The sequence below is a fragment of the Prionailurus bengalensis genome, chromosome E2 (assembly GCF_016509475.1).
Source record: "Prionailurus bengalensis isolate Pbe53 chromosome E2, Fcat_Pben_1.1_paternal_pri, whole genome shotgun sequence".
NCBI classification, from domain to species: Eukaryota; Metazoa; Chordata; class Mammalia; order Carnivora; family Felidae; genus Prionailurus; species Prionailurus bengalensis.
The window spans coordinates 14,515,476-14,533,992 of NC_057352.1; the positions used below are offsets into that span (position 1 = coordinate 14,515,476).

The window sequence follows — 18,517 nt, forward strand, 5'->3', positions numbered from 1 at the left end:
TGTGTGTGTGTGTGTGTGTGTGTGTGTGTGTGTGTGTGTGTACTGCGGGTCAGGAGGTAAACACATTTCTTACTGGGTCAAAACACTGCAAGAGACACTGCCCTAGATGGGATACACCATTTCTGGAATTCTGGACATTCACTGAAATTGACCCAAATACCAAGGCATCCACCTGAATAATCAACAACAATAGGCATCCGTGTATCCAGACCTGACTTTGGCACAACGCCACCATGGGGCAGTATCCTTATGAGCCCCATCTTACAGATGAAGAAACTGAGGCTCAGGGAAGGAAGCCACTTGCCCAGGATCAGCTAAGAAGTGGCAGATCAGGAGGCCACACTCTGGACCACTTATCAGGCATTGCTCCCTCCTGTCACCATGACAACACACATTAGCCTCTTTGCTGTTTTTGTGGTGCTGTTGGCCGCCACCAGGCACCAAGATCTCACAAGGAGAAGACAGAAGGAGCCTCCTGGGACAAACCTTCACAAGAAGGAGAGGGTCTCAATGAGCCTGTCCTGGGGTTTGGATGTGGGTAAGAGGGGCTGAGCCAGGGTGGGCATGTCCCACTGGGGCTTGGAAGGAGACTTCAGCATTTGACCCAGCCCATGAGGGTGAGAACCGCCCCCCCATCCCACCCCAACACACACACCATCTTGCAAGCCAGATAGGCCTTGCCTTTTCTACTGATGCTTCCGGATTCCAAAGGGCTGTGGCTCCAGACACAGGAGTGAGACAGGCCAGCCCTAAACCCTCTGAGCTCTGCGGTTCTGGACCTTAGTTTCCTCATCAGCAAGAAAGCAAAAAAGCAGCCTTGTCAGCACTCACAGCTAGAGACACAGTTTCTCAGGACGCCAACTTCAGACAAGGTCACTCTGCGACCATGGTGGAATGGGATGGAAACAAGACCATTCCATAATCACGTCTTAGCACACACAAAAAAAAGGTCACTGGGCAAGCCACAGAAACTATCATCCAGCCCCTTCACCCAGCTAAGCTGAATGACCACTACCAACTCCTGTTCCTCCCACTACCTGGATAAAAATGATTAAGATGGGGGGCGCCTGGGTGGCTCAGTCGGTTAAGTGTCCGACTTCGGCTCAGGTCATGATCTCGCGGTCTGTGAGTTCAAGCCCCGCGTCGGGCTCTGTGCTGACTGCTCAGAGCCTGGAGCCTGTTTCACATTCTGTGTCTCCCTCTCTCTCTGACCCTCCCCCGTTCATGTTCTGTCTCTCTCTGTCTCAAAAATAAATAAACGTTTAAAAAAAATGATTAAGATGGGTGATCACCTAATTACTCCCACCTCCAGACAGTATCCGATCTGCAGCAAAAGACACTGTATAAATCATCCCCAAATCACCTAACACAAGCCCACATCCTATCACAAGCCCCTTCCTAATACCCTCCCACTGAGAAGCTCCATGGTTCTCCAGCGTGTGTGCAAAAAGCCAACAGACCCAGCTTGGTTTGACAACAGGGGGATTCCTGGTGGTCTGTGGCTGGAAGGTATTGACATCAGTAAAATGAGAACCTTTATTAGAGCCAGTCTTGGTTTTTCCTATCAGCATCCATGCCCCCGATGCTGGTAATGGCTTTCCACCCTCCTCTTCTTCCTCCATTCCTGTCTTTGGAAAGAGCCAACCCTACTCTTGGCCATGGGTTGGGCATGTCACATAGATGTGGCCAGTTAGCTCAGTGCAGAGCCTGGGGTCACAATGCTTGGCTAAGCAGAGGGCATGGAACCCACAGTGGGCTAAAGAAAGCTTTCCTGGAATCTTTTGTCAGAAATATTCGGAGAAAGGGGCTTGTCTCCTGTTGGGTCCGCTAAGTTGCTAGGATGAAAACATGGGGCTGAATGACCCCAGATTTACACCACAAGGGAAGGAGCTGCCCGGTAGTGACACAAACATAGAGACTACAGTCAGAGAGATAGAGTCTTAAAAGCATCATCAGACAATTCCTGGATCCAGCCATACCTGAAGCCAACCTTGTCTTTTCCTGGACACTTTAGTTACACTGGCCAAGTTACACTGGCCCTTTTCTCCTTAAGCTAACTGAGTTGAGTTTCTATCATTTGCTGCCGAACAGGCCCTGACTATACATTACTTCACACGGTTTTTCATGGTATTCACTGAGATTTGGCTGTGAGGGGCTTAGCATAAAACAAGTACTCAATAGAGCCACCTGGGTGGCTCAGTTGTTAAACGTCTTTCTTCATCTCAGGTCATGATCTCACAGTTCGTGAGTTTGAGCCCCGCGTCAAGCTATGTGCTGATAGCTCAGAGCCTGGAGCCTGCTTCAGATTCTGTGTCTCCCTCTCTCTCTATCCCTCCCCTGCTAGTGCTCTGTCTCTGTCTCTCTCTCAAAAATAAAATAAACATTAAAAAAAAAACAACACCACAAGTGCTCAATAAATGTGAACTATTACTGCAGAATCTCAAAGCAGGAAGAAATCATGTGGTCTAACCTCCACCCAAGGCAATAATTTCCCCCATGATATTCCCTGATGGAGGGTGATCCTAGTTTGTGCTTGGATGCCTCCAAAGACAAGGAGCTCACTCCTTCCTTCTGTCTCTTAGGGGTCATTCTGCTTCCATTAGCACCAGCCTTGGAAGTCTTCACCCCAATCCCCGACCCCAGACTCACCCTGCAGCTGAGAGAAACGCAGGGCAGCAGCGTTGAGCGCCTCCACTCGCTCACTCTGGGCCGCGATGTCCCCCTCCAGCAGTCCATGCTTCTGCAACAGGTCCTCCGCCTCCACCAGGTGCTGCCCACATTCCCGGGACAGCAGCTGAGCCTAGAAGACGGGGCAGCCCTGAGCACCTTTTAGGCATTGGCCTCAGGCAGGCCCCACCCCACATTGTCAGGCCCACTCTTGTGCTCCTCCACCCCATCCCTTGAACTCGGATCTCTATCTCAATCTCCTTGTCTCCGTCAACATCTCGCGCTGGCTCTCCCTGACTCCCTGTGTCTGTCCCCACATTCCTGCGCTCTGTCTCTGTCACGGGCGCCACCCTCCCTCTGCTCTCTGCCTCCATCTCTCTCTCTGCCTCTGTCTTTCCTGTTTCCATCTCTCCCTGCACCTGTATCTCCAGCCTGTCTCTCTCTTTCCCAAAAGGATTCCTTCTCTTATGTGTCTCTCTGTGGCCGCTTAGATTTCTATTGCCACCCTCGTGCCTGCTTCTCTAGTTTGATCTCTCTCTGATTTCCCCTTCTCTCTCTCAAACCGTCACCATCTTCCTCTGGCTTAATCTCTCTGTCTCTATCTGTCCCTAGCTCCCTCTGGCTCTGTATCTCTGTGGCTTCTTTTTTTCTTTCTTCTCTCTCTTTTTTTTTTTACATGTTTTTTAAATTTTATTTTTGAGAGAGAGACAGAGTGCAAGCAGCGGAGGGGCAGAGAGAGAGGGACACAGAATCTGAAGCAGGCTCCAGGCTCAGTGCAGGGTCCGACGCGGGGCTCGAACCCACGGAGCGCGAGATCACGACCTGAGCCTCGGCCAGATGCCCAACCGACCAAGCCACTCAGGCGCCCCTCCTCTGTCTCTTCCTTGATCTTCCTTTTTCTGCCTCTCTCGGCATCTTTCTGTCTCTTTCTCTTTGTCTCTCGTTCTCTTCCTCTTCCTGTCTCTCTCTCCGTCTCTGTCTCTCTCACCTCTTCCTGTCTCTCTCTCCGTCCCTCTCCGGCTCCCTGACAACCCGTTCGGTGTCTGTAGCCCTCCCTGCCCTCCCCGCACACCATGCCCACCCTTGACCCCCAGGGCCGGCCCACCTGCATCTCCTCCATCCAGTCCACCATGTACACCATCTCCTGGAAGATCTTCTGCAGGGCCAGGTTCTGCTCGAGCCGCGTCCGCCGGGCACCTACCAGCCCGGTCAGCAGGGCCCACTGGCGCAGGACACTGTCACGCTGGGCCGCCACGCGCCGGGCGTCGTAGTAACCTTCTGCCGCCAGGGCCTGGGCCAGCTCGGCCACGCCCTGCACCCGCTCTTCATAGGCTGCAATGTCCGCCTCGATGGCCTCGTGTTTCTTCATGGCTGCCTCCACCGCCGGCAGCTCGTACCCGAAGTTGTCCTGGGGCAGGGCAGGCCACAGATCTCACCTGTTTCCTTTGCTATCCACCTGTTACCTTGACCCTGCTCCGCCATCCCCAGTAACCCTGGAGACCAGCCCCACCTTCCTGTTGCCCCGGAGACCAGCCCCACTTTCTTCTGTTACCCTGGAGACCGGCTCCACACGGCTCCATTACATATCTAGCCTTAAACTTGTCACCCAGGAAACAGTCACCATCCTCCCATTGCCCTAGAGATGGGGGACCAGGCCTACCCTACCCTCTTACTTAGGAGACCAATTCTATCCTCCTGAGTTACCCCCGGACACCAGCTACAACCTCCTTTGTCATTTAAGAGTCTAATTAAATACTCTCCCTATTTCTGATGAGCCTAATTTTGTTCTCTCTAGTTCCCCAGGGAGACCAACCTCACTCTCCTGTTACCTTGGAGATCAGGCCCCCCCTCCCCCACCGCTCACTTAGGAGACCAGTTCTCCCTTCCCACCCTCATTTGCCACCTAGGAGATTAATCCAACACTTCTCTGTCACTCAGGAGACCGAGTCTCCCTCTCTGGTCCCAGGGCCACCAGCCCAGCATGCCTCCCTGCCCCCACCCCCACCTTTCACCCAGAGCCAAGTCCTGCACCCTGTACCTGGGAGACCAGGCGCTGGTTCTCATTCAGCCAGCTCTCCCTCATGGCCACCTTGTGGTCAAACCTCTGGGCCAAAAGTTCCAGCTTCTCCTGCCGGATCAGCTCAGCTCGCAGGGCGGCCTCCCGTTCGTGCTCTGCCTTCTCCAGCTGGCCCCATGCCTGGGGAGATGGGAGGAGGCCAGTCAGACCCCAACAACGCCCCACAATTCAATGGCCCTGGCTTCTCTGTCTGAGGTGGCTCCTAGCATTTACAGCACCTTTATGTAAACTGGAAAAAGATATTGCTCCTTCGTGACACTTTCCTGCTGGAAAACTGTCAGAATGAATATCCAGTCCAGGACGTCTACAGTGTAAATGGCTCCCTTGAGCAGTGCACAACCCATACGACGCCACGGAGTAACCCTGCCGCTCCTCCACATGCTCGACCTCACCTTGTCGATATCCCAGATGCCACAGCCCTCCCGAGGCACAAAGAGGCGACGATTACAGGCACGCAGTTTGCTCTGGATGCTGAAGAGCAGCACCTCCAGGTTCCCCTTCTCCTGAAACCTGAAGGGGCTCGGGCTCAGGACCCCCACCTCCAGACCTCCACTTGCCGCCCTCCCTCCTGAGCTGGGCCTCACTTGACTGGCTTCTCCAGTGTGCAATAGGCCGTGAAAGCCTGAAGCTGCTGTTGCACCCCACTCAAAGAGTTGGCAAACTTCTGATTGCTGATGAGGCCCACGGTGCGATGGATCCAGGCCAGGAGCTCGGCCGCCAGCTCCTCATAGCGCTCGATGATCTTCCCCACCTCCAACACCTGGTCCAGGACCTGACCCAGCAAAGGAAGGTGCGGTCAGACTCGTCCCGGATGTGCCCCCAGGGGGTTCCCAAGCTCCCACCCACTCCATCCCTTGGATCCCCAAACCTTCCCGATCCGCTTCCCCTCCACGGCCAGAGCCTTCATCTTGGAGAAATAGTGGTAGAAAGAGACCACGTAGGTGATGATGGACTTCTCATCTGGAGCCTCCATGTTCACATCTGGGGGTAAAGGAGAGTAGGGGAGAGCAGGACAGTGAGGGTGGAGGGAGGGAGAGCCCACTCTTACTAGCTGTGTGGCCTTGGGCAAGACAAGTAGCCTCTGCGCCTCAATTCTGGCATCTGCCAAATGGGGATCTACCTCATGAGATTAAACAGTACCTGACACCTACAAACCACCAGAGAAATTATCCATAATTACTTCTTGAACACACCATTCTACCTTCCACCTCAGGGCCTTTGCACATGCTGTTTTCGCTAGGTAGAACAATGTTCCCTCTTCTGTATGCCTACCTCCCACTCATCCTTCAGGGCTCCACTCAGCTTACACTTCCTCAGATAAGCCTCCCTGTTCGCCCTGTGTAGAGTCGGTCACCCCTGTTACTCTTCCTCATGGCATCTTATCATTGCCTCCTGGAACTTATCATCTGCAATTAAATATTCATTTATGCAATCATGTCCTTATCTTGAGTTTGAGTTCCATGATGACAGAGGCTATGCTTGCCTTTTTTTCTCATTGTTCTGGTCATGCCCAGCGCACAGTAGGAGCTCAATAAATATTTACAAGGTGTATTTATTTATTTATTTTATAAGTAAATAAATTTATTTGATGTATGTATTTATTTATGAGGGCAGAGATCAAGGGTGTGGGCTTTGGAGGAAACGTGTGCTTAAATCCCTGTTCAACCACTTACTCACTGCATGTCCTTAGGAAACAGACCTAACTTCTCTTTGCCTCAGTGTCCCCCATTGCAAGACTGAGGATTAGCACAGTGCCTGCCAAAAAGGAGCACTGTAAGTTTTAGAAAGAATAGTCTGGCACAGAGGAGAAACTCAGTACATTCCAATTATCGTTTTGATGTGCCCACTGAATGCACAATATTACACTCAGCTCTTACTCCACCAACTCATGGTTGGTGGAACAGATAGCCACTAAACACCTACCATGTGCCAGACACAGAATATAGTACCAGAAGTCCCATGTAGGGGCGCCTGGGTAGCTCAGGTGGTTAAGCGTCAGACCCTTGGTTTCAGCTCAGGTCACGATCTCACAGTTCGTGGGTTCAAGCCCTGCGTCAGGTTCTGCGCTGACAGCATGGAGCCTGCTTAGGAGTCTCTCTCTCTGCCCCTCCCCCCCCCCCAAGAAGTCCCACGTACTGGTTTTCAGTGTGACACTGGGCAAGTGACTTCACATCTCTGAGACTTCATTCCTCTCACTTTAAAACAGGACGGATAAGGGGGCATCTGGGTGGCTCAGTCGGTTAAGCATCCGACTTCAGCTCAGGTCATGATCTTGCGGTTTGTGGGTTTGAGCCCCTCGTCAGGCTCTGTGTCTCCCTCTCTCTCGCCCCCACCCCCACTCGTGCTCTGTCTCTCTCAAAAATAAATACATATTAAAAAAAATTAAAACAGGATGGATAAGTTCTATCCATCCAGGTCAGTGTGAGGATAAAAGCGGGAAGTTTTGCTAAAATTCCCAGCCATGTGCTTGGCACAGAGCAGACTCTCAGAGAGAGGGAACAGCTGTTATTCTAGAGATTGGTGGGTCGATGTTGGCATGGTCTGGGATTAGGAATGAGGCTGAAGTCAGGGGATAATGTTGGGGGTGGGGTTGGCTCTGGAGCTGGGACCGGAGTTAGGGAGGGAGAGGGGGTTGGGCTTGGGGGAGCTGACTGGGCTTGGGGTTGGGAAGGGGATGAGGTCAAGTTGGAGGCAGGAATGGAGATGAGTCTGGGGCTGGAGACAGAGATGCGAAAGGAAGGGACTGGAAGATGGGGGCAAAGGGGATTCGAGGTGAAGAAGGAGAGGGGCTGGGTGGGAGCCAGGACTTAGAAGGACTCGTGTTTGGGACGGTGTTGCAGCAGGATGGAGAGGAGTTTGGGCTGGCATTGGGGTCGGGGGTCCCCCCAGGAGGAAGTCCCGCTGGGGTTGTGGGGGGCTCACCCTCAGGGTCCAGCAGACGTGTCAGCCCCAGGTGCTGCTCTGCCGTGCGGAAGGCTCTCTGCAGGTTGTAGTTGGCATTGGACTTGGTGAGTTTGCTGAAGTCCACGAGATCGGGCCTAGGCAGGGGCACAGAGCGGGCAGGCAGCAGGCAGGCTCCAGAGCCAGGGGGCGAGCGGGCAGAAAGACCTCCCGGCCTGAGCCCCACCCAAAGCCAGGGGCAGGAGGGGCACCGCCTCCCGAGGGGAAAGCTGTGTATGCTGGTGCACGTCTGTGCACTTATCTGTGGCTGTGAGTGCTGCGTGCGAATGAGTGGGACCAACTTGGCAATGCACACATCTACTTGGGTGCTTTGCTAAACAGTATTACGTAGCAGTTAGAAGTGTGAGGTCTACAGCCAGCCCACGCAGCTCAAACCCCAGCTCGGCCATTTCCTGGCTGGCTGTCACTCTGGGTAAGCTATTTTGTCTCTCTGTGCCTCGATTTTTTCGTCTGTAAAATGGGGATGATAATAGCATCTGCCTCACAGGCTCACTGACTATTAAATGACTTATTGGAAAGCTCTTAGAACAATGCCGGGTATACAGAAAGCACTTAGTAAATGTTACCGTTGTTGGTATGACATGGGTACAGCTGGTGGGTTTCTCACTGTGTGGGGGGGACGGGTCTCCCTAAGTGTATGGGTGTGTACGTGACAGGCAGGGCTTGTGAGCGAACATGTGTCCACAGCAGAAAAGGCTGGGTTCCACTCCGACCACACCAGAGCAAGTCCCTCCCAGGCTCTGGGCCTCAGTTTCCCTCATCTGTCATACGGACAGTCACGATGTGGGTTCAAGTTGTCTGGATGCCCACCTTTCAGCCAATTCAGCGCCAGGCCCTGGGGTGTGAAATGTGGGTGCACAGGGAGCCGGAAGGGGGGCTCTGCGGCTTGCCTTGAGGAAGGACCACCATGCACACACCAGAGCAGACCATCCATGGGGGGTGAGCTCTCCACCCTGGAGGCATCGAAGCATCAGGCACAGGCTGTGTAGGTGCATGAGTATGCGTGTGTCTACGCAGCTGCACGAGGGACGTGTGTTTCCACGTGTACACAGACTATGGGGCCCGGACAGGGTTCTGTGCAGGTGTGTGCCTCGTGTAAGTGTGAAGGGATGGGTCCTTGCGTCTCTGCGTGCCATCTACATGCATATGTGTACAGGTGTGTACCCAAGGGACATGGGGGAGGGGGAAGGGCAGGGCCAGGCTGCCCCAGGCCACGTGGTACCTGTGCCGGTGAATGAGCGCGTTGAAGGCCAAGCCGTCCCGCCAGCTGGTGGTGAAATTCTGGATGTTTACCTCAGGGTAACTGGCAGCGTGGAAGGGAGAGACAGAGGCAGAAATGGAGACAGTCAGGAGGGAAGAGGGAGGGAAGGAGAGAAGAAGGGAGAGAGAGAGAGACATAGATGGATGGTGGGGGGGTAGATAGATGATATGATAGATGGATGGAAAGATAGATAGATAGATAGATAGATAGATAGATAGATAGATAGATAGATAGAAAGATGAAAGAAAGAAAGAAAGAAAGAAAGAAAGAAAGAAAGAAAGAAAGAAAGAAAGAAAGAAAGAAAGGGGCAAGGAGACGCAAAAAGAGAGACGGAGAGAAAGCAAGATACAGACAGAGATGGAGAAAGAAAGGAGGAAGGGGAGGAGACAAGAAGGGAGACAGAAGGGGGAGGGAGAGACAGGAACAAGGAAAAGCAGGCATAGAGGTAAAGACAGACACATGGAAAGACAGAGTGTTGCAAGACAGCCGGCCAGCCCCGGAAGGCTGAGCATCAGAGAAAGCCCAGTCTCCATCCATACCTGCTCTCTGCTTCCTCCCAGGGGCAGAGGGCACCTGAGTTTCAGGCCATGCCCCTCCCGCAGGGCAGAGGGTTAGGGGACCAGGAGACTTCCCAGCAGACCCTGAGTGGCCCCCTTCTCAGCCCCACCAAAGGTACCCAGGAGTCTGAACTTCTCACGGGAGCTGCCAGAGCCCCGGTATAGACCGTCCTAGGCTGCTTTTGGGGTGGGGGTGGCCAGGACTCAGGACTAGGGCTGGGGTGTTCACACAGGTGCCCCCAAGGCCTCTCGAGGTACAGGATGAGATACAAGAGACCGAGCAGGCTGGGGACGGTCCACCACTAACCAGCACTGTTTTCTGAGGAGCCCAAGTTCTAAATTTGAACCAGGCCTTCCAGATTCTTACACGGGTTTATTTGTCAAGGTCAGAAGAGTGGACGTATTTTATTTACCAGTTCATTAACTTCAAATGTAACATTCTGACACTGAGGACTTGGGCGGTCCCTTGCACTCTTGTCCCAGAAGGGACCCTCAAGATCAGGCTAGGGCCCCACCCGCCCAGTGGGGGCGCAGGGTGGGGGGTGCACTTACCCAGCTGTCTTCATCTGACACCACAGGAGCAGTGCGTCCTTGGCGGAGCGCGTCTCTCTGTTGTCCTCAGTCTCAATTTTGATTACTTGAATCTGTGAGGATATAAAAACATGGCTGCTGGGACCCAGAGGGGTTGTGCCTGGGACCTGCCGGTGCACTCCGCTACCAGGGACAAAGGGGATGGGAGGGGCGGCTTCGGGCTGGGGTTGGGGGTTCAGGAGCATGAGGGTGGGATCCGGAGTGGACCGGGACATCCACAACTGGGGGAGGAGGAGGCTGCAGACTAGGGTCTCATTTTCCAGGGAAGCCTCCATACTTTGGCGTCTGGGCCACTTCTCTGATCCAAGCCACCATCATTTCCCCCTGGGCTAGTGCAATCACCTCCAGGCTGGCCTCCCTGCTCCTGACCCCACAGTCTGTTCTCCTCATGGCAGAGAGGGACCCTGTGAGCACCCAGATCAGATCACATGTTTCCCATCCTCTGGACTTTCCGTGGGTCCGTCTCATTCACGGTAAAAGTAAATTTCCCCTCGTCGTGCCTCTGACCTCCTCTTCAGCAGCCTACTCTGCTCCAGAGACCTGCTGTCCTCTTCACTAAATCACCAGCGCCTTCCCACCTCAGGGCCTTTGCACTGCTTGTTCCTTCCGTCAGGGGCCCACATGGTTCCACCCCAATTTCAGGTCTTTTCTCACATATCACCTCTGTGAGGCCTTCACCAACCACTTGACTTTAAATCACAGTATGTGTACTCAAATTTCACATCCTCCTTTTCTACCATACCTGTTCTTTATTCATCTGGTGTACTGTCTCCCCATTGTGGACTGAACTGTGTCTCCCCCAAAATTCATAAGTTGAAGCTCTAATCCCCAACTGTGACTGTATTTGGAGATCGGGCCTTCAAGGAGGTAATTAAGTTTAAAGGAGGTCATAGGGTAGGTCCCCAAAATGATTGGTGTCCTTATAAAAAAAAAAAAAAAAAAAAAAAAGGAAGAGATCCTAGGGACGTGCGCACACAGGGAAACAGCCATGTGAGGACACAGAGAGAAGACGGCTACTTGCAAGCTGAGAGAGGCCTCAGGAGGAACTGATCAGGAGGAGCTTGATCTTGAACTTCCAGCTTGTAGAACTTGAGAAAATAAATTTCTGTTGTTTAAGCCGCTCCGAGTGTGGTATTTTGTTACAGCAGCCCTAACGGACTAATGCACTCACTAACTTATTAAAGCTCTGGGACCACAGGATGTTTGTTTTGTATTCTGCGGTATCACACTTAGTAGGTGTTCAATGATGTCCTCAGTGACCCAGAATCTAAAGCAGGTTCAAGAGCCCCGGATGGGTGTTGGAGACTTAGGTCCTGGACTCAAGAGCTGAGTTTGGCATTTGGGTTCCGAGGGAGAAAACTAAGTTCCAAAGAGGTGCCAGCCCCTAGTGCCACGGCTCCAGCTGCCAGCAGGGATCCCGCCCCCCGCCCCCCAGTCTCATTCCTTGATTTTGTACTGGCAACGCCCATATCTGTCTCCAGCCCCCACCCCTTCCTTGAGCTCTATTCCCATGATCCAGTGGACTCCTAAATGCTCCCCCTGATGTTTTAGATATCAGATTCCTCATCACCATCACATCCCACACTGTCCCTCAAATCTGCTCCTCCTTCAAATCTGTCCCTGGGTGACCCCACTTTATCCCCCCCCGGTCCTGAGCCTTGAATGTTGGCCTGGACGCCTCCCTCCCTCCCCTTCCCCTGCCCATTCCTATTACAGGGCATCTTTCCTATCTGCCTCCCTCTGCACGTCCCTCTGGCCCCACCCTGGTCCAGCTCCAGTCTCTTCCCTGGGCTCCCAGCCCCCAATTTTGGCAATGACCCCAAAAGCAGAGGGATCTGTCTAAATCTGATGATGTTGGGGTGCCTGGGTGGCTCAGTCAGTTAAGAGACCAACTCTGGCGCAGGTCATGATCTCATAGTTTATGGGCTCGAGCCCCAGGCTCTGTGCTGACAGCTCAGAGCCTGGAGCTGCTTTGGATTCTGTGTCTCCCTCTCTCTCTGCCCCTCCCCTGTTCGTGTCCTCTCTCTCTCTCTCTCAAAACTAAATAAACATTGGGGCGCCTGGGTGGCGCGGTCTGTTAAGCGTCCGACTTCAGCCAGGTCACGATCTCGCGGTCTGTGAGTTCGAGCCCTGCGTCGGGCTCTGGGCTGATGGCTCAGAGCCTGGAGCCTGTTTCCGATTCTGTGTCTCCCTCTCTCTCTGCCCCTCCCCCGTTCATGCTGTCTCTCTCTCTGTCTCAAAAATAAATAAACGTTAAAAAATTAAAAAAAAAAAAACTAAACATTTAAAATAAATAAATAAATAAATCTGATGATGTCTATCCTTTTGATAAAAATCTCTAATTTCTCCCCATCTCAAACAGAATAAAATCAAAACTGCTAATCACAGATCACCTAGGCCCTGTCAACTCCTCTGACCTCATCTCCTCCCTGGCTCCCCCTTGTCTCCTATTCTCTAGACATACTGGTTTTTCTGGACCTCCAACATTTCAGCTCCTTCCCACCTCCCTCAGGGCCTTTGCATCCTGGCTGTGCCTCCTGTCTGGAAGGCTTTCTCCCTTCATCTTATGTCACACAGCCATCAGCTTCTCAGAGAGTCCTTCTCTGACCACCAAGTCTAAAATCTCAACACTGTCAACCTGATATTTTGCATTCTTTTTACTGCCTTATCATAATCTATTCTTGGGCGCCTGGCTGGCTCAATCCATTGAGGTTCTGACTCTTGATTTCGGCTCGGGTCATTATCTCAGGTTTGTGAGCTCCAGCCCCGAATCAGGTTCCTCACTGACATTGCAGAGCCTGCTTGGGACTCTCTCTCTCTCCCTCTCTCTGCCCCTCCCCACTCACTCTCTCAAAAATAAAGTTAAAAAATATATTAAAAATAACCTATTCTTTTCTGCATAGCTCTTACCTAGAGTTATCCACTTCTCATACATCTCTTGTCTATGTATTTACGGGTTTGTTTATTGTCTGTCTCCCTCACGACAATGTAAGCTCCATAAAGGCAGAAAATGTGTCGATTTTGTTTCTGAACTGAAATAAAATTGACTGGATTTGAATTCCAGCTCTACTATCCAGCTGTGTGACCTTGAGCATATTACTTCCCCTCTCTGGGCTTCAGTTTCCTCCCTGGTAAAATATAATAAATAGTGTCTACCTTATGGGGTTGTCATGTGTATTAAATGCCAAGTGCTTAGAACAGTGCCTGGAACAGGGTGAAAAGTATATAAATGATCACAGTGGTGGTGGTGATAATGATTATTACTTTTATCATAATTTTCATCCCTACCACTTGGAATAGGGTTCCTGGATCATAGTAGGAAAAATTTTTGGAATGAATGAATGAATGAATGAATAAGCAGGAGGTGACTGGGTGGCGGAAGCCCTCCTAAGGCCACACCTTGGGAGGGTGGGCTGGGCAGGGGTCACTTGGGGATCACCTGGAAGCGCAGGATGATGGTCCAGACTAGACCCAGGGTCAGCCGGTGGTTCCCGTCCACAATGTCATGCGAGCCCACGTTTTCCAGGTGCACGCGCTGCTCCTTCAGGAACTGCAGCGCCTTGTCCACATTTTCCAGCGAGTGGATCCTCATGCGACCTCGCGTGGGTCTTGGCTAGAGTGGCAGGGGCGTTGGGAGGTGGAGGGCCTGGCCAAGGGCCCTGTGCCCTCGGCCTCCTACCAACGAGGTCGGCCCCCCCATAGCCACGCCCCCTGGATGTCCAAACCCAGGCCACGCCCCTTCAGTCTTCTCAAAGTCCAAGGACGTCTTTGCCCCTTCCAGCCGGACCCTTTCAAGAGCCTGTTCCCTTCCTGGATTATTCTAGTTCCTGTCCCCACCCTTTCTTTCTACTGAAGTTCCACATCCAACCTGATGGCCACCTTTTATCCAGAAGCCTCAGCAACCTACCTGTAACCACACTCCTGTCCCCTGCCTTTGACCTCTGTTCCAGGCCCCCCAGGTTTGGCCCCTGGCCACGCCCCTCACTGCCTCCCTTTCAGGCTTCGGCCTAGAGCCACGCCCATTCCCCTAGGTCTCCGCGGGTTTGCTGCAATATTACTTCCAATGTTTCTGTTCTATAGCCGTGCCCCACAGGACTTCGGAGCTCCAGGCTCTGGTCCTTTAATGAACCTCTAGCTCCTCAGAATCCCACCCTTTGTGGTGAAGCCTCATCCAAGCCCAGATACACAACTGCAACACGGGGCGCCAGGGTGGCTCAGTGGGTTAAGCATGGGACTCCTGGTTTCCGCTCAGGTCATGATCTCGTTCTTCGTGGGTTCAAGCACCGCATCAGGCTCTGCTCTGACAGTGCAGAGTCTGCTTGGGATTCTCCCTCTCTCCCTTTCTCTCTCTGCCTGCTCATGCTCTCTCTCTGTGTCTCAAAAATAAATAAACTTAAAAAAAAAATACAACAGCAACTCATATAAAAACAAGCCAGACCCATTCCAGAGTTCTGTCTGGTTACCCAGATTTCCACGACCTAAGCCTCCCCTTCCGATGACAACTGCACCTTCATCCACAGACCCTGCAACAGGGTCCTGCCCCTATTTTACGGCCAAGCCTCTTGCTACCGCACTACCCAGGCCAGTCGCTTCTAATAAAGCCCCTCCCTTCTCCAATTGCCCCACCCCTTTCCACGGAGCTTCTCCCCCACCACAAGCCCAGAGTCCGCTGGATCCCCGGCCTTCACCTTCGGCAGAGCCCAGCTTCGGTTCCCAGCCACGCCCCCACGCTGCTCACACCCAAGCCCCACTTCCGGCCATAGCCCCACCCACCTGAGCAAAGAGGCCGCTCACCCATCGGGCTCTTCCAGGACACACCACACGTCGGTTAGCCAGGCCCTGTCGTAGCCCAGCCCGGAATCCCGGGGCCGCCCCCTTCCCCCAGGCCCGCAGGCCCCCTCACCAGCTGCTCCCCGGACAGCACTTCCAGGAGCCGCGTGAGCACAAAGCCGTCCCGGAGGTCGGCATACAGGTCCCCGATGTGGCAGCCGACGCGGGCGAGATGCGAGTTCACCCACTTGGTGAAGGTCTTCTTCTGCACGGCCTCGCGCTCATCTGAAGGACAGGCTCTGATGAGCCCCCGCGCCCCCAGCACCTCTCCCCTTGCAGCTTCTCCGCAGCCCCTCACTCCGGGCCAAACCCTGTTTCGGCCCAGCTCTGCAACAATCAGGGCTTCGCACAAGCGGCTCCTCCTACCTGGGACGCCCGGCCCACCCTTCGCTGCCCGCCTGGAGACGCGTCCTTTAAAGCTTTCCTGAGACATCGCTTCCACAAGAAGCCTTCCCTGATTCCCACCCCAGCCGGCCCTATTCATTCGCTCCCTACATACTGGGGCATCTACTATGTGCCTCCGCACTCTTCTTGGCTCTGAGTACAGACAGAGGCCTTCCCTCCCAGAGCTCAGTTTAGTGGGGCACAGATAATACACTAGGGAGCTAGAGAAGGTTAATGAGAGGGCGGGAGGGAGTGAGAGCTGTGTTTCGGGAAGACCTCTTGGCTGCTGTGGAGAGGGTGGGTCAGAGAGGTCAAGAATGACAGCCCAGGGCAGGGAGACTGGGGAAGCGACTCTGGAAAGAGCGGACCAGCCGCCCCAGGGCAGAAGCTGGGAATGGGAGAAGGGGACACACCAGGGATAGTTACAGATGAAAAAAAATAATAATAATAATAAGACTTGGGTGTGACGGGTTGTGGGGGGTGAAGGGGAAGGAATATGCTAGAAGGAATGCCCCTGAGGAAAAGAACTGAGTCACAGGCACCCTCAAGCGGTGGCCAAACGGCCAGCTACAACCTGCATTTCCCACATCCCTAGGGAGCAGAGTGCCCACGTGACTGCCATCGGAGGGAGGGTGCAGGGGGGGAGGGGGGAGGGGTGCAGGGTGGGGGCGAGGTGTCAGAACAATGTGGGCAACTACTGCTGCACTTACTTACAAAGGCATTGCTAACTCTCTCCTACAACGTTTTTATTTCATTTTATTTTTTTTAGTAACAGCTTAGAATGAGCTATAATTCACCTACTATCAAATTCACCCTTTCAAAGCGTAACTTCGGTGACTTTTAGTATAGTCACAGGGTTGTGCAACCCACACCACCATCTGATATCAGAACATTTTCATCCCTCCAAGGAAAAACCTTGCGCCCTTTAGCAGTCACTCCCCATTCCCCCTTCTCCCAGCCCTGGGACACTACGAATCTCTTTTCTGTCTCTCCGGATTTACCTATGCTGGACATCTCATATAAATAGAATCATACAATATATGACCTTTTGGGTGTCTGGCTTCTTTCACTTAGCATCATGTTTTCAAGGTACATCCATGCCATCACATACATCAGTACTTTATTCCTTTTTTATGGCTAAATAATATTCCATTCTGTGGCTCTCCTGCATTTTACTCCTCTACTCTTCAACGGATGGACATTGGGGTTGTTTCCACTTTGTGGCTATTATGAATAACGCGACTATGAACATTCAAGTACATACAAGTCCTTGTGTGGACACATGTTTTCAGTTATCTCGAGTATATACGCAGGAGTGAAATGGTTGGGTCCTATGGTAACTCTACATTTAAACTTTTTTTTTAAGTTTATTTTTGAGAGAGAGAGAGACAGCGAGCAAGCCTGAGCAGGAGAAGGGCAGAGAGAGAGGGAGAGAGAGAATCCAAAGCAGGCTCCAAGCTGTCAGAGCAGAGCCCAACGTGAGCCTCAACCCACAGACCGTGAGATCATGCATGATCTGAGCCGAAATCAAGAGTCAGATGTTCAGCCGACTGAGCCACCCAGGTGTCCTTACATTTAACCTTTTGAGGAACTGCCAGACTGTTTTCTAAAGTGGCTGTGCCATTTTACATTCCCACCGGCAACGTACGAGGGTTCCGGTGTCCCCACATCCTCACCACCACTTGTTATTTTCCATTTGATCACGGCCACTCTAGTGGTATACAATGGTCTCTCGCTGTGCTTTTGATTTGCATTTCCCTGATGACTAATGATGTTGAGCATCTTTTCATGTGTTCATTGCCCACGTGTGTATCTTCTTTGGAGAAACATCTATGCAAATCCCTTCCCCGTCTCAGTTGGGTTAGTCTTTTTTATCATCTGTAGTTTCTTTGCAACTTCGTGTAAATCTATAATTATTTCATGATTTAAAAGTGTTATCAAAACAGGCGGTGCCCGGGTGGCTCAGTCTGTTGGGCGACCAACTCTTGATTTCAGCCCAGGTCGTGACCCTAGGGTCATGGGATCGATCCCCGCGTTGGGCTCCTCACTGAGTGTGCAGCCTGCTTAAGATTCTCTCTCTCTCTCTCTCTCTCTCTCTCTCTCCCTGCCCCTCTCCCCACCTCCCCCGCTCTCTGGCTCTCTAAAAAATAAATTAAAAAATAAAATAAAGTGTTACCAAAACAGAAAACTACTGCCTGGCCTTCCTTTTTCTTCTCCCAGCTTCCACAAGCTTGAGCACAAGGTCCACAGGGCACAGGATAGAAGGACCTGGAACCCACGCTCATAGCTTGGAGCAGAGCCTCCCTGCCCACCAGGCTGCCCATCTCAGGATTATCTAGGAGGGAGAAATGAGCTCTATCTCCTTTAAGTCACTGCATTGCGGGGTCTGTCTCTTGCAACAGCTCAGCCTGCACAGTATGGTTAGCATTTCATTTTTTTTTTTTAATTTTTTTTTCAACGTTTTTTATTTATTTTGGGGACAGAGAGAGACAGAGCATGAACGGGGGGGGGGGGCAGAGAGAGAGGGAGACACAGAATCGGAAACAGGCTCCAGGCTCTGAGCCATCAGCCCAGAGCCCGATGCGGGGCTCGAACTCACGGACCGCGAGATCGTGACCTGGCTGAAGTCGGCCGCTTAACCGACTGCGCCACCCAGGCGCCCCTAGCATTTCATTATTAAAGAACTTCATTGTCGCACTTCTAAGTTCCCTAGTCATGCAGTAATCAAGATTTGTATAGCCAGTCTATTTCCCCATTTAACCATTTGACAGCTCTCAATTTCTTTTACCATAACATTTACCTTTTGTAATATTATTTTTTTTAATTAAGTAAACTCTTCCCCCAATGTGGAGCTCAAACTCACAACCCCAAGATCAAGAGTCGCATGCTCCACCCACTTAGCCAGCCGGGCGCCCCTTTCGTAATATTATTAAATATCGCATTTGACTCTGGCAGTGGAAAATATGCACTGTAGGGCGCATGGGTGGCTCAGTCGGTTAAGCTTCCGACTTCAGCTCAGGTCACGGTCTCACGGTTTGTGAGTTCGAGCCCCGCGTCGGGCTCTGCGCTGACAGTGCGGAGCCTGCTTGGGATCCTCTCTCTCTCCCTCTATCTCAGCCCTTCCCCCACTCATACCTTGTCTCTCTCTCAAAATAAATGAATAAAACATAAATAAATAAATAAATAAAT

General features: G+C 52.3%; 1 protein-coding gene across 1 annotated transcript in view; it reads right to left on the reverse strand.

Moving 5' to 3' along the window:
• Positions 1-18,517, reverse strand: part of SPTBN4 (spectrin beta, non-erythrocytic 4) — a 77,614-nt gene that overhangs the window by 46,027 nt on the left and 13,070 nt on the right. The window contains exons 3-13 of the mRNA XM_043598878.1: positions 15,018-15,169; positions 13,554-13,727; positions 10,076-10,167; positions 8,928-9,008; positions 7,667-7,782; positions 5,613-5,725; positions 5,329-5,516; positions 5,137-5,254; positions 4,706-4,864; positions 3,773-4,075; positions 2,650-2,800 (exon numbers count right to left, since the gene is read on the reverse strand). Coding sequence (XP_043454813.1) covers positions 2,650-2,800; positions 3,773-4,075; positions 4,706-4,864; positions 5,137-5,254; positions 5,329-5,516; positions 5,613-5,725; positions 7,667-7,782; positions 8,928-9,008; positions 10,076-10,167; positions 13,554-13,727; positions 15,018-15,169 — 1,647 coding nt within the window. The remainder of the gene's footprint in view (positions 1-2,649; positions 2,801-3,772; positions 4,076-4,705; positions 4,865-5,136; positions 5,255-5,328; positions 5,517-5,612; positions 5,726-7,666; positions 7,783-8,927; positions 9,009-10,075; positions 10,168-13,553; positions 13,728-15,017; positions 15,170-18,517) is intronic.